The 26,323-nt window shown below is 36.7% G+C and overlaps 4 protein-coding genes and 1 pseudogene across 6 annotated transcripts; 2 read left to right on the top strand and 3 right to left on the bottom strand.

Moving 5' to 3' along the window:
• Positions 1-560: 560 nt before the first annotated feature.
• Positions 561-3,342, bottom strand: LOC132175879 (Nucleotide/sugar transporter family protein). Its single transcript, XM_059587963.2, has 7 exons — positions 3,064-3,342; positions 2,397-2,548; positions 1,847-2,055; positions 1,670-1,763; positions 1,418-1,584; positions 1,078-1,248; positions 561-956 (listed from the first exon to the last, which is right to left on the bottom strand). The coding sequence occupies exons 1-7, from the start codon at positions 3,140-3,142 to the stop codon at positions 683-685; spliced, it is 1,146 nt and encodes a 381-aa protein (XP_059443946.1). The 5' UTR covers positions 3,143-3,342; the 3' UTR covers positions 561-682.
• Positions 3,343-4,650: 1,308 nt separating this feature from the next.
• Positions 4,651-6,078, bottom strand: LOC132174608 (AAA-ATPase At2g18193 pseudogene; annotated as a pseudogene).
• Positions 6,079-7,170: 1,092 nt separating this feature from the next.
• LOC132175618 (coiled-coil protein) lies at positions 7,171-11,506 on the bottom strand. Of its 3 annotated transcripts, none has more exons than XM_059587617.2 (6): positions 11,142-11,506; positions 9,351-9,881; positions 8,857-9,080; positions 8,495-8,641; positions 8,085-8,309; positions 7,171-7,587 (listed from the first exon to the last, which is right to left on the bottom strand). In XM_059587617.2, exons 1-6 carry the CDS (start codon positions 11,400-11,402, stop codon positions 7,341-7,343), a joined length of 1,635 nt encoding a protein of 544 aa, XP_059443600.2. In that variant the 5' UTR covers positions 11,403-11,506; the 3' UTR covers positions 7,171-7,340. The 3 variants fall into 3 exon arrangements, with proteins under 3 accessions (XP_059443600.2, XP_059443601.2, XP_088371004.1); XM_059587618.2 differs by having other exon boundaries at positions 9,351-9,904; positions 11,142-11,229; XM_088514878.1 differs by having other exon boundaries at positions 9,351-9,910; positions 11,142-11,209.
• Positions 11,507-13,277: 1,771 nt separating this feature from the next.
• Positions 13,278-16,763, top strand: ABCG26 (ABC-2 type transporter family protein). Its single transcript, XM_059584872.2, has 9 exons — positions 13,278-13,484; positions 13,777-14,066; positions 14,174-14,329; positions 14,452-14,635; positions 14,720-14,998; positions 15,086-15,370; positions 15,477-15,761; positions 15,833-15,940; positions 16,494-16,763. Exons 1-9 carry the CDS (start codon positions 13,278-13,280, stop codon positions 16,761-16,763), a joined length of 2,064 nt encoding a protein of 687 aa, XP_059440855.1.
• A 1,854-nt stretch (positions 16,764-18,617) lies between these two features.
• LOC132175714 (transmembrane protein C9orf5 protein) lies at positions 18,618-22,356 on the top strand. Its single transcript, XM_059587736.2, has 2 exons — positions 18,618-20,841; positions 21,953-22,356. The coding sequence occupies exons 1-2, from the start codon at positions 18,973-18,975 to the stop codon at positions 22,049-22,051; spliced, it is 1,968 nt and encodes a 655-aa protein (XP_059443719.2). The 5' UTR covers positions 18,618-18,972; the 3' UTR covers positions 22,052-22,356.
• The last annotated feature ends 3,967 nt before the right edge of the window (positions 22,357-26,323 follow it).

The raw sequence follows: 26,323 nt of genomic DNA, 5'->3' as shown, positions 1-26,323 counted from the left end.
TGATTATTTTCCTAGAATTATGTTCAAACGGATTTGCGATGTCAAAATTGTGATTTTAGAATGTATAATTTGATTTTTAAAAATACAGTTAAACGTTTGGTAAAATTGCAGTTTGGCTTTTAAAATCACAATTTAACCTTTAAAATTGTGCGTTTTCAAAAAATACCACCTTGCTTGCAATTTGAAAATGCAAATTTTCTACATTTTCAAATCGCAAATTTTTTAAAAGTGTAATTCCAAACGATCAATTTTTTGCAATTTGATTTAAAATCATATTTTTTTTGTTTATGAAATTGCAATACCAAACGCACCCTTAATCAAAGGGAACTTAATCCATTTGAACCATTGCTCTTGTACTCTTTTATCTCACATGACAAGAATGGCGTCAAGGTACTATAGTTAAGTTTAATTGTCTCATTGCAGTGAGCAGCACATAGTTGGATATTTTCTGAAAATACAATAGAATCTGTCTGAGTTGATTTACTGCAAAATTCTAGAACTTAAAAAAAAAAAAAAAAAAAAAAAAAAATCCAAATTTCAGAAATAAAATTGGACAGAATTTACATCCCATGCAAAGAGTTAATTATGATTCCTAAGGTTGAAATGACATAGAAGGATATGCCAAGGCCCTATTCTCATTCACAAAAGAATTATGTTATTAGCTAATTGCTTAATTCACATTTTAGACAACATTTGAAGCATCTTTAACGTCCGACTCTAAAAAGCTCTCTCTATCGTTTGGTTTTGGTCTCGGAGATGGTAAGTTCTGCTTACTCAAACTTTCACCCGATTTCTGAAAGTTCTGTGATGTATATACTGTCATTCCACAAAGAGCAACAACAGCTCCACAGATGCTTATGGACCCTGGATCTGAATCAAAAAAAAGATAGCCTCCAAACATTATCATACAAGTCTTGAATTGTCCTAGAACAACATGAGAAGTTGCCGATGTTGCCCTGCATACACAACAGATGTCAGCAAATAAAAGAACTTGTCCTTAACATTCCATTACTGCAGATTTTTACTTCTTTGTATGGCTACTAATATGAAGGAAACAGAAATGTAATAGTGTCTCACCCAAGCGCCAAAGCTCCCGACCATTGAAGGAGAAAACCAAGTGCAGAAGATATAAGAACAGCTGCAATGCTATAGAGATTCCACTTAAATTTTAGCACTCCTGGTGGATCCAGCCATGGCATCAGTGCTAGTAAGAAGAAAACCGTAGTTGGAGTTGTCTTCCACATCAACCTGCACTCAAGAAAATGTTGTTTGCATAAAAAGTAAAACTATTTAGTAGACTGTCATACAACTTGATGATGTTCGAGTGAAAATCAAGGCCGATTTTCACTCAAGCAGTGTATTAGACAATGCTAAATCTTCTGGCCAGTGATGCAAAGGCAGAGGGTATACTACTTACGCAAGAGCAGTCCAATGGCCTTGCTGCTGCAAGTTAGACCACAGGATTTTATTTATGGCGCTTGGGATTATCCATGCAATTGCAACCAAAGCACCAAACCAATTGAACTCCAAATCTGTTACAGTTGCTACTGCCACACCTGCAGAGACAACAGCCAGAGCCAAAACCTGCACAAAAATGGAGTGCTTCATGTAAGTTTTAAACTGAAAAAAAGTATGGAAGTAAGAGAGAGAGTGAAGAGTTTTAGCTCACCTTCTTGAAAGAAATGGTTTTCCTGAAGAAGATGAACTCTGCAAGAACAATGGTAGGGGTGACAGCAATTTTAGCCATTTGGTAGAAACCAACACTGCCCATTAGCTGAAGAGTGAGAATACAAGACAGATTGAGATCAATTGGAATTTATAAAGATGTAAAACTATGGATTAGAACCTGTTATGCTTTAGGCTGGTATTGGCAAGGCCAGAGGCAAAAGCCATGACAGTCCCCAACGAGAAGAGAGAATGCACGGGAGTTGTTTTAGAAGGTGGGGAGACTGGAAGCAGTGAGAATGCCTTGAAAATGGCAAGTAGAATCCATGCAGTAATGTAGTGGATTAATGTGAGAAAAATTGGGAAGTTAAATCCAATTCTCCCCATCACCTGTAAAAGCATACGCATATATATATATACCACTTGAAGTTAAGTAAATCAACTTGTAACAATCATACAAAAAACATATATATATATATATATGGCTATTTCGAGGGAGCCGTGACATTTTGTTTACTTTGTGAATAAACGTTCTTTAAATTATACAAATGACCCTATTGATAAGGTTTAATAACCCTCAGAATTTATGATTGCATCACAACTAATGTAAGCCTGATTGTACAAACAGAGACAAAGTTTCCAGAAGATCAAGAACTTATGCAGCTTGCTAAAGCTGCGAAAGAACACAAACCACCACATATAATTAAGAAGAGAAAGGGAAAGGCACTGACCAATTTGTTTGCCATAATAATGCCGACAGAAACCATGAAATTAAATATCATTGCCACGACCGGCCCACAAAATCTTTGCTGTTGGCGCTTAGCACCTTCGGAGGTTCGTAGCTCATTGTAAAGAGAACTTCTGAGTTCTTCCAGTGCTCGACCTGATAATTTGGAGTATGAGAACCAGATTGAATTCAAGATCATGAGAAACCAAGTAATTAATGAACAAATGTATCTTTTTTTTTTTTGGTTGAAAACATTCATCGTTTCCTTCGTCATGGAAAACTTCTTGTTGGCTAATGGACTAAAATTAACGGTTCATATGAGAATCATATCACAGAAAAGAACTACCCATTTGCTTGAATTGATTAAATAGCAACAAAATCTACAATGATGATCAAGGAATGCTATAATAAACTAAAGAAATAAAAACTACCCACTTTGAACAACTCCACGAGTAGCACGATGAAGGGTGACTGATAAGCCATTTCAAAGGAAAAAGAAAAAGAAAAAGGAAAAGGAAAAGGAAAAGGAAGCTCCTAAGAATTCAACATAACCACAGGACAAATGAACTTTTTCAGGGATAAAGAGATTTTGAAACTAAATACAAAACAAATAGAAAATGAGTCAAATGACATGATAATGCAGGCAGCCCAGGAAGAAGATTGAGTAAAACCTGCTTCGCCTGCATCGCTATCTTTCCTTTTGATGAACTTTCTGGCAGCTTTGCCAAACAAAGAATCAGAGAACCCCATAACAACCCAACAAAAAGCATACGTGGGAATATCAGATATTAATCAAGCTGCACAAATAATAATATCATAATGCCTAAACTAAACCATAATTTTCTTGATAGTGAAAGGAAGAAAACGATTTCTATAAACGACAAGAATTAAGGAGCTCTGTTTAATTTGAAAGTCTATACAAAACAGAGTCCTATATACATTTCTACAACCATTTGTTATTTTGGATAAATCTTCTCATGTTAATCCTATATACATTTTTTTCTCTTTTAATCTCCATGAACTAGATGGGTTTCGCGAGAATAGCACTCGCATTACAATACTATGATGTTCACGGATTTACGGAGAAGCTAAGGAATATCATTTAATGTAATCAAGAAAGAGTCAAGACATATGTGCGTACGATGAACGTTTACAGGCATTTAGGTGAGTGGTGATGATATTATGTAGTCGTCCATATATAAGGAACAATGAGGTCCCGCATGTTTTGATCATGTGCCGTCCATTTGAGCATCAAGGGCTGTCAGCAGATCAAGAAATTGAGTTTAATTGAAAAAGACTTGTTGGGAATTAGTTTTAATGGTTATTTAAGAGACTTAAACAAATTGCTGATAATTACATCTGATGGTTATTTAATCTATAACCGGGACCCATTTGTTATTTAAAAAAAAAGAATTGGACTGGTATAAATTGCTGATAATTAGTTTTAACTTTTTAAATTGTTATTTAACCCATAGCTGGGTCCTGTTAATTAGTGGTAGATCCATATTCTTATGGATAAATTAGTTTTATCTTTTAATCAAATTTATTAAAATAAATTATAAAATTATCTTAAAATACTGATGTAGCAGTCCAACCAATCCTTAGATCAGTCATTGTTAAAAAAAAAAAAAAAAATTGGTTGAAACTAACACATCATCATTATAAAATAAAAATGTTGTTTTTTTAACATTAATCAATTGATAAAATTGACAAATTACATGCATACTACATTTTTATCTCACGTTTCAATAATTCTTCTTTTATATGCTGACGACAATATTACAGTGAAATCTAGTTTGAAAGAAAACTTTTGTCCTTATCCCAATGCGATTGTATGGATGGTACCTGTTATTTTTGAAGAGATTGCTGCTATTCTAAGAAACAGAATTATAACAGAAGTGTATATCCAATGAAAGTGCCAAGTGTCATCCCAAGAATTGAGGTTATACAGGAGAGGTTGTTAGGGAGAAATGAATGAATTGCTACCCTCCTCGACGGCCCAACAACCGAGGCCCATAGTGGTTAGGGGAGCTTAACGTCATTGTCAAATTTGATGAAACAAGAGTGCATGTCAAGCAAAATTCTACCAAAAAGTTAATATAACAGATAATAATAATTCATTATAATAATAGCAGATAATATAACATAATAAATGTTAAAGTAAATATTAAAGCATAATAAAATTATTATTCGTAATAGTATATATTTAATACAAACTTAAACCTACATTATTTGAGCATGTAAGGCACTTCATCGGTTCATCCTTCCTTTTTAACGCCTCCCATCTCCTTTTGCTTAAGGAACTCAACAAGTCCTCCAAGAACAACATCAGCATCGTCGCTCTTCAGTAATTCTTCTGCTATTGTTGCAGGAGTCACCTCTACTTTCTCTAGCAAGCTTTCAACCTGTTCAAAGGAAGGGTGGCTTTGCACGTTTAGATAATTGGAGGCTAAGATTCGGAACCCATTAAAAGTGCAGAACGACAAGTAAATGTGCATGTCCATTCGACCAGGACGTAACAATGCAGGATCTAGTCGCTCTTTGTGGTTTGTAGTAAACACTATGATTCGCTCGTCCCCGTTACCTGACCACAAACCATCCATGGCATTTAGTATCCCTGAGAGTGTCACCTGCAAAAACAAAAACACAATAAACCAATATCCATTTAGAAAATAATGTACATTAATATTCATTCCAACAAGAGATATGGACATACTAATTACCTTCAAGAACATGGGATCTACATTAACCGCTTTTGATCGATCATGGACCACTTTGTTGCAGTCTATGTCCTCAACAACAATTAGGGAACGACTCGACGTTTCACGCAAGGCACTCATCAGTTCAGAATCAGAGGAAAAAGTGGCGAGGTCCAAATTGTAGACATCAAACTTCAAGTAATTCGCCATAGCTGCGATCATACTCGATTTTCCAGTTCCAGGAGGGCCATACAATAAATAACCACGCTTCCATGGCTTGCCAATCTTTTTGTAGAAATCCTTCCGCCTTAGGAACCGATCAAGGTCATTGATAATACCCTTCTTCAACTCAGGTTCAATGGCGAGTGTGTCGAATGTGGATGGATGGTTTAGAGCCAATGGTGTCCATGATCTGTTATTATTAATCCTATTGTAGATACTCATCGTCTTCCTTCCCTCTTTGATGGCCTTGTATGTGCTTAAGACATGAGGCAAGTAAGAATCCATGACTTTCTTCCTATCCTTTTCAGAGAAAGTTAGCACGTACATGCCCTTCAATTTCGGCGGATTATTCTGATTTTGTTGCCGACCAAGCTCATCTTCCTTAACGCAAAATCTCCAGTTTACCTTGATTTTGTCAAAGACATCCTCAACAGCTTCTCCATCTTGGATTGCCATTGCTATCTCACCCCTCACTAAGTTGCCCACTCTAAGATTCTTGTTTGCATGAGTAATCTTAGAATGCAGGTATTCTTTGGCAGCAACATAGAGTTGGTTACGACAGTTATCCCAGGACTCATCGATGGTGAGCGTGACACAAGAGGCGATGAGACGAGAGAAGAAGCGCTTTAATATTGAGAAGACGAATGTTCGAAGACGCAGCGGTAGAAGTTGATTGATGGCGGTTTGTAAGATCATGATGGATGTGGAGAGGGCTGCATAGGCTTCGAACCATGATGATGTTGTGTTCTTCAGACCCGATATCATGATTAATGATGGGTGTTTCTGTTTTTAGAACAATATGGGTAGTATTCTAACAATTAAATATGGCTTTTGTTGATGAAAGAAGGCGGTTTTGGTTCTTGTATTCATACTAAGATGAAAGCGTATTTACATGAATGAACTTCATGCAATTTATGTGAGTCATGCAAAATTGAAATCAACTTCATGCAATGTATGTGATTCATGCAAAATTTGGATTCACCTCAACACTTAGTTTGTCTCTAGTGAATTTATAAAGATAAAACAAATCCTCATTCACTTCATTATTATTATTATTATAGAAAAGTACGTATCGAATATAGATATATAGAACAATTTTGTTGTGTATGTAAATGAAATTTATTTTTCTTTATTCATATACGTAAAAAATGAAAAATAAAAATTATACATTTTCATATTCTTGGGCGTTTCTTCATAGAAAAAACATCTGATGTTTTGATACTTTACCCAAGCTGATAGCTGGACTGCCAAAAGGCTATTAAAATAAAATTGAAGGGGCCGAAAGTTTATAAAATTAATGAATTTGAAGACACATAGCCAATGAAAAATATTGATTTAACATGAATTTTTGCGCTTATGAACTAAATGACGAGCACTTGCAAAATAAGAAAAATATCATTAGAGAGAGGCCGACCAAGAGTCTGGTAAAGGAGTTATCTAATAGGCAAGTGACTCTTATGCTTTTTCAGCTTTTTGATTGAGTGGGCTCTTGATTATTTATTTCCATATCAGTTGTCCATCATTCCCATGTCCAACCTGGCCTTCAAGAATCTTGCTTTTATTCGCGGTTAGCATTATTCTACCTCTTTTGGATTAATAAAATCTTTCGAGCGTTGTTTTTAGATTGCTCCCCCGTTTTGGGTTATTTCGCCGGCCCTTTTCAAGTTGCCTCCACTCTCTTAGGGGTTGGTCATTTCATTGATGCTAAGCTTGGAATTAGGTCTTTTCATACAAGTGCAGACCCAACTGTTCTGTCATTTTCTTGGAGCAAAATTTACCTACCTGGATCTGGTTATATCACCAACTACAGTTACAAATTAGGTAAAAAGTACTCAAAGGAATACGTGGAATCTTTTGCCCTTCCCACTTCACAAATGTATACAATCAGAATGTTTAATTGTTCTTAAAATTTTGTACAAACTACATAAAAGTAATAATATATATTATTATTTGTTTGGCCAAGTATATGAAGAAGAGTGGATGAGACCCATCAGAGTAATAATGTGTACTGAATTGAAAGAACGATTTCAGAGATGATCCTGAAGGCGTTGCTCTAGGTACTCATTTTCCTTCCTTATGGCATCCAGATCAGCTTGTAGTTTGTCTACATTTAAGCTACGGGATGCCATGGCTGCTAGCTTCTTTTCATGCTCAGCTACTTCTCTTCGTACTCTGTCAGTGGCCAGAATTTTCTCAGAGATCTGTTCAAATGACTCGTGGAAGCTGGTGAGAAGTCTATAAGCCTGTCGCCCAACTGGGTCTTTCTTGGCTTCCCTGCACATTCATGCTTCCTTTCAGCCAACAAGCTATATATATGGCAGTAAAATACATCTATCATCCAAGTTTGCGACAATTATGTCATGAATCGTGATAGAGTAATGCACAAATAGGTCAACTTCAGTAAGGACACTACTAAGACTAACAATTTTTAATACAACCTACGAACCCAACACATAATTAGTGAGTTAGGGCTAAAAGATTTGATCCGTTTAATTAAATGGGTCGGGTTAGGATTAACCTATATAGTCTGATAATCATGCTTCAATAAAACTTGAAATCGATACAGGACATTTAGGACAGTCAGTTTTTTGCATAACTCGCAAATCCAATACAAAATTAGCATATTAGGATTGAAGGGTAACTCATTTAATTAAAGTATTTGATTAAAATTGACCTAACTCATGCTTCGACACAACTCAAACTCGACACACAAACAAGAATGAATTACGACCCCTAAACACTACATTGTGGCTGCAACAAGCAATCTGTACCTGAATACTATTTCATCTACGACGGCATAGGTTCGATGAAGGCGTTCTTGGATAGAATTACTCTCTAACTGAAGCTCCCTGGTCTCTTTTAAGATCCGATCTATGTCAGCATCCTGTTTCCGACTGTTTTTTGTTATTTCCTTTATCCGATGTATATAGGAACTCCTAGCTGCCATTTTATGCTGGCTCTCGAGTTCTGCAGAAAGTTTAGAATGCTCCTCATCCCTGTCGAATGACAATGCAGTTGCATCAAGAACAAGCAAAGTAATTTACAGAAAATGTGAAAAGATCTTTCGACAAGCAAGTGCAAAGATAAAAGAAAGAAAGAGAGATAAATAATAAAAGAACATGTCTTTACACTTCAGAGGAAGCAAGGGAGTGTAAGGATCTTTCTAAAGCCAGAATTATACCTCTTTCCGATTTCAGACAGGATAGACTGCTTTTCCAACTCAACTTCTCTCAACTTTTGGAGCTTTTCTTGAGCTTCTGGGCTGTTTGCATATAGAGACTCCTCAAGACTTATCTTTTTCTCTTCCAAAGACTTTCTGACAGCTTCCCTGTGAAAGATTGTTTATGTCAGATCGAAATCAACACTGCATCTTTATGCTAGCAAAAAGTTGGTTCTCCTTTCAAATGTATATTTTAAATTATTCTAAAGTAGAAGATCTTCTGGCGGTGCCCATTCAAAATTAGAAAAAAGCATATTTGACCCATGTCTTTACTGAAAAAAAAGTAATATATGTTTTAATGAAAAAAGACAGCTATTTCCTACCACTCTGACTCCAACTCCCCAAGATTACGCTTTTTAACATCTACTTTCTCATTGAGCTGCTCAAGGTAGAAGTCAATAGGATGTTCGTCACCAAATGACATTTCTGCTGCTGCCCTTAACAATTCCAATTCTTCTTCAAGTTGCTGTAATCCAGAGTTCTTTGCTGTAACCTCCCCCGTAAGCACTTTTTCTTGATTTTGTATTTCTTCAGTCTCATATCTTATCTGGTGAAAAAAAATAAACATCAAATAAAGCCCTTTATCCAGATTTTATTCACAGAATGCTAAGAACAAAATTTTTTATTTTTTATTTAAAAAAAAAAAAAACAAATATAATTCAGATTCCAAATTAAGCTTTTGAATGCCCTTCGATGCTTCACATTTCAAATTGTTGTTAGAAACTAGATCAGGTCGACTTCAAGGTTTGTTTCCTAATTTCATTTTAACAAGGCCATCGAGATAACTGTCCAATTCAGACTAGTTCAAGTAAAATACCTTGGAAAACTGCTCTCTAAAAGAAACTCCTTTCTGTTCAAACACTAAAACATCATTTTTCCAAGCTGCAGTTTCTACATTTCCCGATGTATCTCTTCCAGCATCCACCACTTCTTCAGTCAAATCCTTCCCACTTAATACACCAGTAAGTGTGTCCTTGCTGAAATCTCCTGTCCTGGAGCAGAATATCTCATCAACAGCTGTTTCATCCATTTTTTGAGGAACAAGATCATCATCATAGAGTCTGTCAACAGAGGCATCTTCAGGCTTGGTCTTCAACAACTCTGGCACTTCAGTCTTCAGTCTTAGATCTTTCAATCTAGCTCCAACTTTCCCAACGCTAAAATCTACCCCTTCATTATCACCCTTCTTTGGCCAGTCCTCTGAAGGCCTTTTTAGATCATCTTCTTCTGTTCTTCTAGCATTGACATCCTTCATATCAGCAGTTCTTCCATGTTGAGATAACTCAGAAAGCCTCTCCACCAGGAATCTGACCAACTTATACAAGTCGTCTTCAGATGGATACAGGAACTGCCGTAAGCAACACATATAGTCTGTTTCTAAGCATAATTTCAAAACAATAAGCAGAATGATAACCATTAAGAGAAGAAAATGCAGCAGATGCAGCATAAATAAGCAACCAAAAAAAAAAAAAAAAAGCAGAGATAAAAAGAAAGATCCATTCACCACAATGATCTTATAGCTCCTCTATCAAAAGAAACTAGTGAGTGCCAAAGTTCACCGACCAGAAACAAACATTGGGGACAAACCGACAAAGTTCAAGTGACACATTGAACCACTAACATGGCAACAGAAGCATAAATGTGAAAGCTTTTAGAACAATCTCTTATGTTAGCTTCTACTGCATGTACCGGTGGATATATGTACATTAATAAAAAGAAGTAGCCATTATCTCAACAAAGATGCACAAGCCCATTGCTTTAAACACTTAAAATTTTGAAAATTGTAGAACACACTCTCGATGGATTCCTTAGATGGTTGTTGTTACATTAGATTTGTACACGCTAATTTACTTCTTTTTTTTTTGATAAGTAAAAAAGATGTATTAAACAAAGAGCAGAAGGGCGCAACCCCAGTACACGGGGAGTATACAAGAGAGCGACTAAGGGAGAAAAAGAAGAAGAAAACATAAAAAGGAAATCAAGAAAGCTGATCATTAAGGGCGCTAGCCAACCAGTCCAAGTGAAAAGGGTGTACAAGAAAAAGTGTATAAGGTCATCAATGTTCCTAGACAAGTCCTAAAGAGGCTTTGACTTAGATGGTTGTTGTTACTAGCATCAACCAACAAACTAACTTTCTGCTGCAAAACAATTGACATTATGAACTACAACATGCATCAAGGCCCATCCAAAACTAAAAGTTTATAACAATTGAAATTTCCTATAAATCCAAATGCCATGTTTCACTATGCCAGTTTTTCAAGACAAAGTCAACTATTTTCCTTTAGCCTTTCTTTTTTCGGTAGACAAATAAAAAGCTCAATAAACAGTCATCTTTCATTTTTCTTCACTTTTTCCTAACATTTTTCTGAGCAACCAAACACCGACCCAAGACTCAAAAACCCAACATCACATTACATGACATCCAAAATCCAAACTTTAAGAAAAATTAAACTTCATAAAATCCAAATGCCACGTTTCACTCAGGATCCAAACAAAAATATCAATAAATAGTAAAACTTTCCTTTTCCTTCCCGTTCATCTCACATTCTCTGGGCAACCCAACACAACCCATTACTCAAAACAACACTAATTTCTCTCTTTGACTGACCTTGTGGAAGCTCATGTCTCCGATGTAACCCAGACTCTGAATCCGGGAAGCGATGTCCGTACAGATCTTGAACTGGTCAGCCACGGAGCCATCGGGAAGAGAGGTGGGAAACGACGCCGTGCGGTCGAGAAGGTTGAGGCACTGAGCACATATGGAGACCAAGGTGGTCGGGTTCAGGTCTCGGACCGATGAAACGCTCGCTGGGATCGACACCCCCGCCTTCTCCAGCGTGTTCACAAGTATCTCCTGTGACTCTTCCATTCGTTTCCCTTTTGGGTGGACTTGGAAGAAGTTGAGGATTCGTGGGTTTCTGCCTTTTGTGTGTTCTGTCTACTGCGTTTTTTTTTTTACTTTGGTTTGCGGAACCAACGAAGTGCGTGTTGTTTGTAGCGAAAGAGCTTTCCTTCCTCTTCGTTTGGGTGGAAGGAAAATTCACCAATCTTTCTCCATTAAATTGACAATTTTCTTTAGAAGATGTAAAAATTATTACATGCATTCAAAATTGTATAGAAAGATTACATATTTTAAAGCACATGTCTTAGTTTAATAGATTGAATTAAAATATTTGGAAGAAAAATATACCCTATAAAAAATTCAACAATTTACTAAACATTGTTAGCGTTGGTGAAATAAATCATGCGACTCCGCTCAAAATAATTACACAAGTCCATTAGATAATTTCTATTACTTGAAAAATAATTGCACCATTAATCACGTAATTTTAACTCGTCACGTGACAAGTATTTAAAGGCCATATTTAGGAGCCTCTCACGTTAAAAAGAGTCACTCTCTCTAAAATAGAGGAAGCTTAAATATGCTCTCTTTAACCCTTAAGTTTTTTATATTGTTTTCTCTCAAACACTATATTAACTTAAGTATTAGAGTGTCGTTGAGAAAGGTTTCTCAGAGATCGACAAATTTCTAGTGACAATTTTTTCTATTTTGCAAGTGGCTTATCGCCAATTCAACTGTCTAAAAATTGTTAAAAAATTGTTTCAATAGTTAAGTTGATATTTATCTTTGTTATAAAGACTCATCCATATTTAGTATTTATAAGTTTTATCGACTCAATATTTTATTATATTTTGTTGTATTTTTAAAAACAAATATTGATGTGATAAATTTTCAATTACTTAATTTAAGCATAATAATTAGGAATTGAGAATCTATATATATAATAAAATAGGAAAAAAATTCTAAAATAACTTGATCTATCTCTTTTAATCAATGTTTAACTTAAGGTGTTGTGTCACCCTTGTTGTGGTTTAAGGATCTGTGATATCTCCATCGTCTTTTAGACCTAAATAAGGCTTAAATGATTTAATTAAAAATAATGAATCTAAACGATTTAGTTAAAATTAATAAGTGATTATAAAATCATCTTAGACAGTATTGAGAATCATGACAAATCTCTTGCACAACCACCTAAATTGCTTAAGGGTTGAGCTGCACTGCCTACAAATCATTAAACCCAATGAGAAAAACTTAAGCAAATTCTGAACAGAAGGAATTTAGAGCTATTTTTGTATATTTGATTTTTTTCTTCTTTTTTTTTTTTTTTTTTTCTTTCTTCTTTTGGTATGCTGTGCATTCAAATTCTGCACACACCAATATGCACCCTTTTTATGTCCTTACAAGCTTTAGGACTTTGAGATACACAAACCATAGAGTTCTATAGCAATATCTACTTACAAATGCTACCGTCAATGTTAAAAGGTTACTTATTTCAAAAGTTTAAGCCGATAGAAAAGGGTATTAGAGGAGCTGACTCTCAAATGTTCTATGAGTTGGGCTCACACATAAAGGAGAGTATTATAATATTAATTAAATAGTTACATTCGCTTTGAAAACAAGCGGTGATTTAACAAATAGCGGAGAATTTATAGTCATGTTCTTGGCATGTTCCCTAAGCAAGTTATAATGGCTGCAAGGGCATGTGGGAACTGAAAGCAAGCCTTTTCATACTCCTTAACAAGGCATGGAAAGTACGTGGCTCACCAACCTATATGCTGCCTCAATATTACAGGCAAGCTTTTGATTTCTCACAGTTAAGTCACTAACACAATACAAATTTGATTCACTTGTGGTAAGATAGTTTAAGGTTTTAGCTACCTGATCTGGGTGCTGCCTAAGAACATGGAAATTAGGAGAGAGGAAGAAACTGAGGACAGATCATTGTCACCCCCAATAAAGGGATCTATGCAGATTGCTGGGAGTACTGGTTTTGGTCACAGCATTGAGTTCATGTCACAAGCATACCTCAGAAATAGGTACTCAGAGATTGATATAGAAGATGTGAGCCCTGATACCAACAAATATCACCCTCTTCCAATATTTCTCAAGGTACTAAGTCTGTCTAACTCTCTCTATATTCCTGTTTCATTTCTTAGCTACTTAAGCAATTAAGCCGTTGATCTATAAGCTATACTACAAAAAAAAGAGAAAAAAAACACGATTTGCAGCGTTTCAAAGACGCATTAATTTTCTATCGGTGTTTTGTTTTAATCATTGTTTGGTTGGTGCCATTAATACCAGTAGCAAGAATCTACTTGTTGATTCAAAATTTCATTTGAAGAAAAAGCAAGTTTCACTAAAATTGCTAGACATATATTTTCTCCACCTCTTGGTAATGCAGTTTGAAGATGTGAGGTATAGAGTGAGACATAGCCAAGCTTCCTTCAACAACCCGGTGAAGGCAGTTGTGTCCAAGGTAGCTACACAGCTGAACATGGAGCAACACAATCAGAAGCAGATACTGAAGGGTATAACTGGAAGCATTGGCCCTGGAGAAATACTTGCTCTGATGGGTCCTTCTGGTAGTGGAAAAACAACCCTGTTAAAAGTGATAGGAGGAAGATTGGTTGACAATGTTGAAGGAAAAATCACTTATAATGACATTCCATATAATGCAGCTGTTAAGAGGAGGTTAGCCAACTTCACAGAGGCTTTATCCATGGCTTCTTAATAAACTCTCAAAGGTGTAGGTGATGTGTTAATAACTTTGATTTTATACAATTTTTTCTTCCTTACAGGATTGGATTTGTCACACAAGATGATGTGCTCTTGCCACAATTAACAGTGGAGGAAACATTAGTTTTTGCTGCATTTTTAAGGCTTCCAAGCAACATGAATCGACAACAAAAATATGCAAGGGTGGAAAAAATTGTGAAGGAGCTAGGCCTTGAAAGGTATGTGAGTGTGGCTGGAGATCCTCTTGATAGATTGTAATCAAAGATTCAAGAACCAAGTTTTTTTTTTTAAAGGTATTTTTAGGAACTGTTTCTCTAAATGATCTCTTGTATAACCATAGATGTCGTCACACAAGAATAGGAGGAGGATTTGTAAAAGGAATATCAGGAGGGGAAAGAAAAAGAACCAGCATAGGTTATGAAATTCTTGTTGATCCGTCATTATTGTTGCTCGATGAACCAACCTCAGGCCTCGATTCCACCTCGGCGAATAGACTTCTGATAATTCTTCATGGACTTGCTAAGGTTACCATAACTAAATGCATTTTCAAGTGCCATACTCCCAAAATTTGGAACTTTGTTCTAAAGACTGCATTTCATGGTCTACAGGCAGGAAGGACAATAATCACAACTATCCACCAGCCATCAAGCAGAATGTTTCACATGTTTGACAAAATTCTGCTAATAGCAGAAGGCTACCCTGTCTACTATGGGAGGGCTAGAGAGTCTATGGAATATTTCTCTTCATTAAGATTCATCCCAGAAATACCCATGAATCCTGCAGAGTTCTTGCTTGATTTAGCAACTGGTCAAGTGGATGACATAAGTGTCCCTGGAGATTTATTTGAACCTCAAGGATCTCCTGACTCTGAGAAGGCTGTAATCAAAGTAAGAAGTTGAAATTTATATGCATGTCTTCAGAATTCTCACTGTTTCTTTCTCCCCTCTCAAAAATCTGTTTGTCTATAATATTAGTTTCTACAACTAAGTTACAAAACTCAGCTGGAGCCAAAGGAAAAAGAAGAAAATCACCGAACCGCAGACACACCAGAGCATCTTCAATTAGCCATTCAAGTAAAGAAGGATTGGACATTGGCTTGGTGGGAGCAATTCATGATACTGTCAAGGAGAACCTTCAGAGAGAGGTGCACGGATTATTTTGATAAGCTAAGACTTGTTCAAGCTCTTGGAGTTGCAGTCTTGTTAGGCCTTCTATGGTGGAAATCTAATATTGACACTGAGGCTCATCTCAGAGATCAGGTAAGTTACTCTTACTCCATTTTACAGGCTTTCAAGGTTTAGCTGCTATTCAGTCATCACTTTTATATCTAACTATTCAGGCTGAATCTTCATAACCATATTGCAGATTGGTTTAATGTTCTACATTTGTATATTTTGGACATCATCATCCCTTTTCGGAGCAGTATATGTGTTCCCATTCGAAAAGATCTATTTGGTAAAAGAAAGGAAAGCAGACATGTATAGATTAAGCGTATATTATGTGTGCAGCACTCTGTGTGACATGGTGGCTCATGTTGTCTATCCTACGTTTTTCATGATCATTTTGTATTTCATGGCTGGCTTCAACAGAACTGTCCCCTGCTTCTTCCTGACATTATCTGGGATACTGTTGGTAGCTATAACAAGCCAGGTAAGTAAGATCAATTCCAATGCTGGGTTTATCTTGCTTTGACAGTTAAATGAATCTCTTTCTGTTTCTAGGGGGCAGGAGAACTATTTGGAGCTGCAGTTATGAGTATTAAAAGGGCTGGAATGGTTGCTTCTTTGATACTAATGTTGTTTCTTCTCACAGGAGGTTACTATGTCCAGGTATACACATCTGTTAGCACACATTCAATATGCATACTAGCTAGTTCAGATGCATTGCTTCTGGCTTATTTCTATACTGGCTTCACAAATTAAGAAAGCAAAAATAATGGTCTGTTTATAAATTCCCATTCTCAAGTTTCATGAAGATTTGCACCAACCCCAACTCCTTGGCTTGTTGCCTAACCTAAGCAGCTAAGCTTGTTGAAAACTATTAATATTTTAATACTTCTCTTCACGTATGGACTCAAACACCCCCTTAATAAATGGTTCTCAACACTTAAAATATTTAATTAAAGTGAAAGGTGAATGACAAAGATAAGGTTCGAACTTAAGACATTTATTCTTATACCAACACATGAGGAAGAGTATTAAAATATTAATTAAAATCATTCAATTTATTGCTTCTTATTCGCTTAAACTTTTGGAGTTATTGGTGATTTAACAGTAACAGCAGCCAACTCAAGGGTAATATTGGCCATTTAGTGTAATATTTGCAGATGAGAGACAATTGGAGACTCATACATAAGACTCTCACAGAATGTTTTACTTGCAGCATATACCAAAATTCATGCGGTGGTTGAAGTTTTTGTCGTTCATGTATTATGGGTTCAGACTTCTCCTGAAGGTGCAATACTCTGGAGACCAATTATATGATTGCCAAAGCCAAGGAGGGTGCAGGCCTCTGCAGAGTTCTCCTTCTTTTGACATGGTGAACCTCGATGGTGGCTTGCAAGAAGTATGGGTTTTGTTGGCCATGGCTGTTGGTTACCGGCTGTGTGCTTACTTTTGTCTTCGTAGAAGAATTAACATGTGCAGTCTTTGAACAGATGTTTCACCTCATCTTTCAAAAAATAACAATAACTTCTGAGAAAGCTCCATGTTTCTCAAAACTTAATATAGCTGCTTGTACTATGATCATGACCTTCAATCTCTCACTTGAAGAATCAACATGTGCAATCTTTGAACAGTTATGTTTCACTTCATGTTTCAAAAAAAAAAAAAAAAAAGACAGTAACTCGTGAGAAAACTCCATGTTTCTCAAAACTTAATATAGGGTTGTGCTATGATCATGACCTTCAATCTCTCATCACTTGAGTTTGTGCTCTCGTACCAATTGTTAAGACTGTTGGATTCTGATATGATTCTCGTAACAAATAGAACATGCTGGTGATCAAAAAATCTGAATCAAAGTTTTAAATAACCAAAGCCAAGGAACTGCCCTCTATTAGAATATTAACTTAATGAAAATCAACCATTTTTCTCATCAGAGTCAAGATTATGAATTCAAACCTTATTTTCATCACTTATTAAGGGGGAGTTTTAACTCACATGTAAGGGAGTGTTAGAATATTAATTAAATAATTAAAATTAACAATCTTTTATCAGCTTAAAACTTTTGAAACAAGTGTTAATTTAACAACCTTCGGAACTCGAACAGTCCACAAGTTGTATCCTCTCTGTTTCATCATATTTTTTTTTCTCTCTCAAGGCCTAGCTATTATGTGACATTTGCAGGCATAAAGACAGCTTATTTGGTAACTACAAAGATAGGAGTTCACTCTTTACCATATTGATAAAAGTAGAAGGAAATGTCTTACCAAATACCATTTCCTTGAAAGAACTACTTTTCTCAATGTGGAGCCCGACTATATTCTGCTTTATCATAGAATCGGGTAAAAAAACGGTGCTAATCAAAGTACTTAAATATAGGTAGAGTCCAAAAAAAAAAATTATATATAGAGTCTAGGGACCACTACTTTAATTTTGATAATCTTCATAGGAAAATGTTTGAACTATTACAATTTTTATCACAATCTAATTACAAGTTCTTATGGCATTCCGAGTGAGTGAATGCCACCTGATACGTGGGTGAAAAACTTGAGCAATAAATTTGTCTAGTAGATTTACTTATTTAGTGGTTGATGTGACCATTTATATGAGTGTCACATGAATTGCCATGTGTAGTCCTAGCAGTGCCCATGATCATATGAAAAATTCACGAAAATTTATGACCATAGTTGTATGATAAATAAGGTATTAGTTGTTCTAAGGAGTAGTCAAATTGACTAGACATTACACCTTATGAAGCGAATGTCATTAGTTCGAATCTTTCTCTCCCTCTTATGTGGACATATCAAAAAAAAAAAAAAAAAAGGTATTAGTTGAGAAAGCTCCATTCTTGCACCGTTCTAGAGACTTGTTGGTAAGCTAAGCATGACTAAAAAAAAAGGGACCTTATTGAGAATCTAATACTCTGTCCAAACACATCAAGTTTGTAGAGAAATAAACTAGAGCCAAAAATGACCACCAAAAGAGATTTAGATAAACATGCAGTACATGACTTAAATCTTAATGATTAATAAAACAATAAATTTTTTTAGTAAGCCCTTGACTTTATTTTATCTTTGGTAGAAATCTAGAGACATGATTCTTGATGAGATTTCTTTCAATTGTTTGTCTCGATTACATAGTAACCAAACAGACAATTGAAAGAACTCTCCATAGGGTTCATTTGTCCAAACAGATCTCAAACACCTGGCAGGACAGATCTCGAACACCTGGCGGGTTGATAGGCCTCTTAGAATTGGAGCAGGAGTCAAGTCCCCATCCGAAGATAATTAATTTGTTACTGCATGGTTTGCTGAGTGTCGAATAAAGAGGGAGAGGGAGAGGGAGAGGGGGGAGAAGAGTAATGACATTTTGGAGAGGGACCAGACCCCACAAAACAGCAACAACTTCTCATTCATCATCTTCTATCAACCTCTTTTATATCCAAAAAGAACTCTTTCCGAGTCTGACACACCACACCACACCACACCACACAGCTTCAGCAGAATCCGAATAAAATCTATCTCCTCTCTCTGAATTGCCTTCACTGAATTGCCCTTGTACCAGACAACATTGCAGGAAACATTAACCTTAAAACAACAATCTCTCTCTTTCTGTCTCGGAAACTGAAGCCTTTTTTTTTTTGGGTTTAGCCGAGGAAATCTCTGAAACTGACACTGAAACAGAAAGTCAGAGAGTGGGAAATGGAGTTAGTTCCATACTCGGACCCAAACTCCAAAAACTCAAGCTCCCCAACCCCACCGTGGCAAGACATGTTCCGATCCGCCTCCAACCGCAAACCGTCCGAAACCCCATCCCCATCACCACCTCCCCAACCCAACGCGTCGCCGTCGCCACCACAAACTCGGGCGCCACCACCACAAAACCCAGATCACACACTCTCCGGGGACCCCCAGGTCCGGCTCGCCCTCTACATCGCCATGGCCCACGCCGGCGTCGCCTTCGCCATCTTCATCCTCTACTTTGTTTGCAAAGTCCTCGAGCAGTATCTCCGCCCCATCCAATGGGCCGTGCTCTGCTCCATCCCTCTCAGAGGCGTTCAACAAACACTTGTCTCCTTCTGGTCCGAACCCCTGACACTAGGCCTCACAGAAACCGTTCTCGCCGTCCCAGTTGCGATTTTCAAAGTTTTCGTTGACACCCTCATCGAAATTCGCCTTCTTTGCTTCCGGGTCATTCTCAGAAAGCCGAAATCCGACACCCCGCGACGGTTCCGTAGTGGGTTTTCGAAGCTACTTCGGTTGCTCTTGTCGTTTGGGATGTTCATCGTAGCTTATGAGAGGCTTGGGGCTATTGGGTCTTTGGCGTTGATCGGATTAGGGTTCCTGTTCAGCTCCAAGGGGGTGGATTCCACAATGTCGGCCGTGACGTCGTTTCGGAGCAATAGCTTTCGCCGTAGCGCGATCAGTGCGTTTTTCACTCGTGGGGTATTGAAGAGGTTGAAAACCATTGTGGCAATTGGGCTTATTTTTGGAATGATTGTTGGGTTTTTAACTGGGGTCATATTCTTCTCGTACAAGATTGGCGTTGAAGGAAAAGACGCCGTGATTTCGTTGAAACTACACGTCGAAGAGAGCAACTATGCTGAGAGGATTGGTGTGAAGAAATGGATGGATGAGAATGATGTGCCTGGGATGGTGGATAAGTACACTACTCAGTTCTATGAGACTGTGTTTGATCAGGTTGATAGTTTGGCAATGCAGTATAATATGACTGAGCTTGTGACCGGGATTAAGCATTTCGTGATAAGGACACCGGTTAACTCTTCGGTGCATTCGACAGCTTTAGTTAGTCCTTCGCCATATGAAGAGAAGCTCTTGAGCTTGAGGAATCGGATTAGTCAAAGGGAATGGGGGCAGATATATACAGAATTGGATGATATATTTAGGGAACTGATAATCACAAGGGAGGATTTGGTCGTGAAGGCTAAAGAGTTTGCGGTTAAAGGTATGGATGTGTCACAACGTGTGTTTGCAAGTAGTAGAACCGTGTTAGGCAGTGGTGCAAAGTTTGTATTTTCCATTGGAAATTCAATACTCTCTGGAGCGGTGGAGGTGTTCAATTTTGTGTCTCAGTCAATGGTGTTTTTCTGGGTGTTGTATTATCTGATCACATCGGAGTCTGGTGGGGTGACTGAACAAGCTATGTGTATGGTTCCTATGTCAAATTCGGCGAGGGTTAGATGTGTGGAAGTTCTGGACAAAGCGATTTCTGGTGTGCTTTTGGCCACTGCCGAGATTGCATTTTTTCAGGGATCTGTCACTTGGCTTTTATTTAGACTATACAAGATACATTTCGTGTACATGTCAACTGTGCTTGCATTCATCAGCCCTCTGTTTCCAATTTTTCCAGCTTGGTTTGCCACAATTCCAGCAGCTCTGCAACTTTTGGTGGAAGGCAGATACATATTAGCCATTAGCTTGTCCATTATTCATCTTGTGCTTATGGACTATGGTGCATCGGAAATACAGGAGGATATACCTGGTCATAGTGCCTATCTTACAGGGCTTAGCATCATTGGCGGAATGACATTGTTCCCTTCTGCACTTGAGGTAATATTTATCTTTTATTTTTGTTTTCCTTCTTACAGCATTATCATGATTTGTGCTTTTAGGTATTCTCATTGCAAGTTTCTTCTTTAGTCAATCTGTGATTGTCAGCTCCTAATGCAATCTTAAAGTATATCTCCCTTGGTTTGTTTTCAATAGACATGCAGCATGCCTATTAGATAATTGAAGTTAAGCCACTTTCTATGCAATGAACTTGGAATTTTGTTTGGAAACTGGAAAGATGCAGCATCATTTTCCAAATGAGCTGTAATTGATGTGCAGAAAGCGTGTTAACCAATTAAAATTGAATTCTGATGATAAATGTGGTTTGCTCTTTAGAAAATTGCCTACTTGAATTAAATGAGTTCCAAGTTAGTTTGATTACGATCATGTTTTCTTCGTAGTGAACTAAATTTTCATCTGGAAAAGTGCACTTTCAGATGAAAAAGCTACAAATGACTTTGCTTGTAGTGAAAAATTCACGAGTCAAATCTCTAAGTACAGACGGTTTTCTTATAGAGTATGATGACCCAAGTCTACTTAAGACCCCTTATTCACATAAACTTGCAGCTCTCCTTTCTTTGGTCATACCTGTATTCTTCTGCCAAATTTGTTGATTTGTCTAATGAAATTGATGAAGTTTGGTTATGTTTGTAACTGATGGTTGCTTGTTTGCTTGAACTTTTATCTGTTGTTAAAGAATGGGTGAAAGAATTATCAACCAAGTGTTTGTTTAGGACTAGTTTCCTTTTTACTGAACTCTGTCTTTCTGTAAATTTGCTCCCTTTAATGAACAAGGGTTAAATGGCCTCGTATGATCATGAAAACAATCGTAGGACTTTGTTAATTTAGATTTATATCCTTAAATCACAATTTACGTGCTCATGCTCATATTATTCTGCCAATGTGATTGTTTTTTTTTTCAATGACAAATTCATGATGTTTAATTTTAGTCTTTTTTTTTTTTTTTTTTTTCAAATTAAATTAATGGCATCTGTTTATTTTTGTTGTTGTTGGTAAGTGGTCTTATTTGTAGCTTCTGTGCAGAACTTGTCATAATGTTCTACTGATTATGCTTGCTGGTTTGTTTGGACTTGTGTTTATTGTTCAACAGGGAGCAATTATGGGTCCTCTGATAACTACAGTTATGATTGCTCTTAAAGATTTGTATGCAGAATTTGTTCTGGAAGAACACAAGGAGAAGGACAAGTAGATTGCAACAAAGCCTTTGCCAGCTCTTACTTTGTATTTATTTGCTAGGAATGGAATGGAACACACCACACAGTTGATGCAATCACATGATTCTTTGACACTTTCAGATTGGCTCATTTGGGATGTTGTTTTTACTTCCAAGCCTTCCTCTTTTCCCATTTGTTTTAACAATAGATGGATCATTGTATTCTTTATGTTTTTAGCAGCATGGTAGAGCAAAAGTTGTAGAGTGTTTATCCATGTAACCATGTAAGAATTTGGCTTGTTCTTTTTGGAACATGTAAAATTTAGTGTGATTTTTCAGTGTGTTTAAATGGGCACTTAGCACATATAATGCATACAACACCAATCGAGCTCTTGATGTTTTTCAGTGTAAAACGAGATAAAGGGGAAGATCCAAAACTGTTGCAATTTCACATATTTCAATGTCTACCACCTCACCAAACAACAAGAGCCTTTGATGTGATTAAGTTATGGCAAGGTGCTTGAGACAACATTAGGAAGCTATTGGAAACTATGGCATATTAAAACAAAAAAAATACAGTATTGAGCATCAGAAGGCAAGCTTTGAGACTTCTAGCCCCATTAAACGGCCAAGTATTGCAGACAATACAATTGCAAAGGCAATCAGTATATGCAGCATACACTATATATCACCCAATTCAAAAGATCAAAAAGCACAAATAACATCCTCACAACCATATTATGCATGGTTAGTTCATGGGCTCCAACAAGCAGAGCTAAAACATATCCTAGACTTTCAATGGTATAATGGGACATTAATTAAAAAGAAAGAAACCCCTAACTGAGACTCACCATTCGTAGCTTCTCTTCAGCTCTTTCCTTCTTTATTTGCTCAAGCTCAAGTATCAGAACTGCTTCGTCATCCTCATCATCATCACTAATACACATAAAAAACATTAAAAAAAAAAAATAGTGATGAATCCCAAAGGTATATCATTGCAGGCAAATGCTAAAACACAAATGAGCAATTCAGTCAATAGGAAAACGGGTTGCGATTGAAGTAAAACATGCATATGAATACAATTTTTAAAAAGAACTTTCTCAAACTAATATACGTATTGGGAACCAATTACAATTTTGCAATGTCATGCCCCCTCCCTTTCTCTTTCTAAAAGCAGTTGCAAATGCTCAAGTACAGTAGAAAGGAAATAATCAAAACGTAAACAGAGAGCACAAAGACAACCATTGTTGAATGAGTTCCAATACTGAACAAGGCATGCAGAAGCCGAGAATCGGCAACAGTAAGCAAGCCTTACTTCTCTTCCCCTTTTCCCAAAAGGAGATGACTTCCCCTCCTGCGATCTCTGTCTTCTGGAACAATATACATTTAATTCAAGTAAAAAGGAATAACGAATGCGTTGCAACACACAATCAACGCATCTAAAATAACAACTTGAAGGATTGCGATATTCTTCTTCTTTATTCAGAAAAATATTTACATCGATCACGCAACTTTAGAATTTCTCAGTACTGTATGTCTGTGAATGCTAGATTGGGTTTGCAGCTTGCTGGGTTTCCAATTTCATTCTAAGAACGACTAGTCGTAGGCTTTTATGATTCCAAACACAAAAACTTAAGTTTTCCTTTTCCACCGACTTCGGACTCTTAAGGGCGGGAAAATTTCAACCTCAACGTCTAATTTTTTATGTCCGAGTCGTTGTTGGCTTTTATAAATCCCCGCAAACTCCTCCGGCCGCCTTAGTTAGAACCGACATTGGCAACTCCTCTCCTACTTCGAATTGTACAAGGGCCTTATAAAATTCCCACTCACCTCACATCTTTTCCTTCACTACTCCAAGATACTCCAAGAAACCCAAATCCTTCCGAGTCGTTGTTGGCTTTTATAAATCCCCGCAAACTCCTCCGGCCGCCTTAGTTAGAACCGATATTGGCAACTCCTCTCCTACTTCGAATTGTACAAGTGCCTTATAAAATTCCCACTCACCTCACATTTTTTCCTTCACTACTCCAAGATACTCCAAGAAACCCAAATCCTTTTTCTTTCTTTTAGTTTTCTCTCGGTTTTGATGGCGGGTCTTACTCAAATGTCCTGCAAATCCAATTCCGATCAATCGTGTTTACCGTGCAAACCCGAAACCAGAAATTTCATCATGGGCGCCGTATATGATTTTTGGATGGAGAGCATCCCAGACGCTCTTTCATCGGTTCCTTTGGAGGCCATAACATCCGATGACATCAGTTCCTCTTCCTCTTGCTCTGAGACTGAAAATAACGGAAAGATTAAGGAACCCATCTTCCATAATTTTTTAGGTGTTGCGGAGAGCGATCATGTTGAAGTCGGTGAAGCTGAAGGAGTAGTACTTGGGAGCAAGAAGCCATCTGAGTTGGAGGATGTTTCGTTGGGTTTGAAGTTGAGTTGCGCTTCTTGCCTCACCACAAAGAGGAAAGCGTGCCAAAATTCTGCGACGAAGCTCACTCCTCCTTCATCCAGCACTCGTGGGATCAAAAGGATGAAACATAATTGCCAGGAAGTTTCATTGGAATTGAAGCTTGGGTTTGATCCCTGGGTTATCAAGAAGACGATTCAAACAAGCGATGTTGGGGACTTGGCGAAGCTCTTGCTGCCGGCGAGATTGGTAAAGCAGCATATTTTTCCGATGTGGGATGAAGAAACCATTAAAAAGATTCAGGATGGTTTAGGTGTAGTTGTTTGGGATAGTGATACAAAATCTGAACACCAAATGGAATTCAAACAATGGAAAAGTGGGAGCTATGTCCTCATCAAACAATGGACCAAGCAATTTGCGCTTAGAAGGAACCTGAAGAAGGGTGATGAGGTCGGACTTTACTGGGATCAAAGCAATTCAAGATTTAATTTCAGCGTCCTCAAGCAGCTTTGAGCATGGAAGCTTCAAGACTATACATTTTTAGCTTTTATAATCCATGTCTTTTTTTTTTCTCTCTCTCTCTCTCTCTAGGCAATGTCTGTTTTCTGTTTATTTTTTTTTATAGTTGTAAAACACAACTAGTGATCTTCAGCCTTTTCTTGTTGGTCAGGGAAAGAAAAAGAGAGGAAAATTTGCTATTAATGTAAACTCACAAATATATAAATTGCTTATGAAATAAATGCTCTGATTTTGAGTTCTCTGTTTGGATCAAAGGAGAAACTTTCAATCAAGATAATGACTTTCAATCCCTTACAATTGTTAAATGCATAATTATTTACCTCATATAAAAGCCATATAACAACAAAAACATGTACATGTACAAAATGCCACATTAGCTTGACAACTAACCAAAAGAAACAGGCGGCTCTACCCCTATCTATCACTTGGGCGTGGCTTAACTTCTTTTGCACGAAAGAGTGAGTTTCACCATCCTTGAAATAAGTTTTGGGTATGGTTGAATCATCTTTTTAAGAAGTTTTCAGAGTGGCTCAGACCACCACAAAAACTGTGGTAAGGGTTGGCCAGACCACTCTTCACTTAAAGGTGAGTTAAGTCATCTCCAAAAACTCTCTAATGAGATGGTATGGGCACTCTTCAAGTTAAGGGTAGTTTGATCACCCAAAAAAAAACTCTCCAAGGATGAGTCATGGGGCGGTACAATCACATATTACAATTATTCCCTATCGCAAATGCCTTTCGAATTCGTCCCATGAGTTAAAGCCAACTTTCTACTAATAACATTACTAATTCTTTTTTTCCTTTTCTCGAGCCGTCTTTGAGCCTCATTAGTTGATACCAATAGAACAAGATTTAAAAACAATTATATAATTATTATTTTATTGGAAAAAGTTCACATACTTCCCTCAAACTACCATCTAATTGTCAATGTCCCCCCAAACTTTCAATTGGGACAATATACCCCCCAAACTACCAAAACATTGTCAATGTCCTCCAATGACAAAACTACCCTTAGTAAAATAAAATAAAATAAAATAACTAAAACTGAATTTTTTTTTAAAAAAAAAAAACTCCAAGGAAAAGCGAAATTAAAAAAAAAAAAATCCTTTTTATAAGAAAAAAATTAAAAAGTTTTCGATTTTTTTTTTATATAAAAATTGAAAATTTTCTTTTTTATTTTTCTTTTATAATTTTTTTAAATAAAAACTTCTGTTTTAAGAAAAAAAAAAGTTTTAAAAAATAAACATTTTCGTTTTTTTAAAACAGAATTAAAAAAAAAAAAATCGTATTTTTTTCTAAATAAAAATTTCCATTTAAAAAAAAACTAAAAAATTTTCGTTTAAAAAAATAAAAATGAAAAAAAAAAATCGTTTTTTTTTTAA

The sequence above is a fragment of the Corylus avellana genome, chromosome 3 (genome assembly GCF_965113065.1).
Source record: "Corylus avellana chromosome 3, dhCorAvel1.hap1.2, whole genome shotgun sequence".
NCBI classification, from domain to species: Eukaryota; Viridiplantae; Streptophyta; class Magnoliopsida; order Fagales; family Betulaceae; genus Corylus; species Corylus avellana.
The sequence above is the reverse complement of the archived record's forward strand: the minus strand, read 5'-3'. Positions and strand labels throughout refer to the sequence as shown.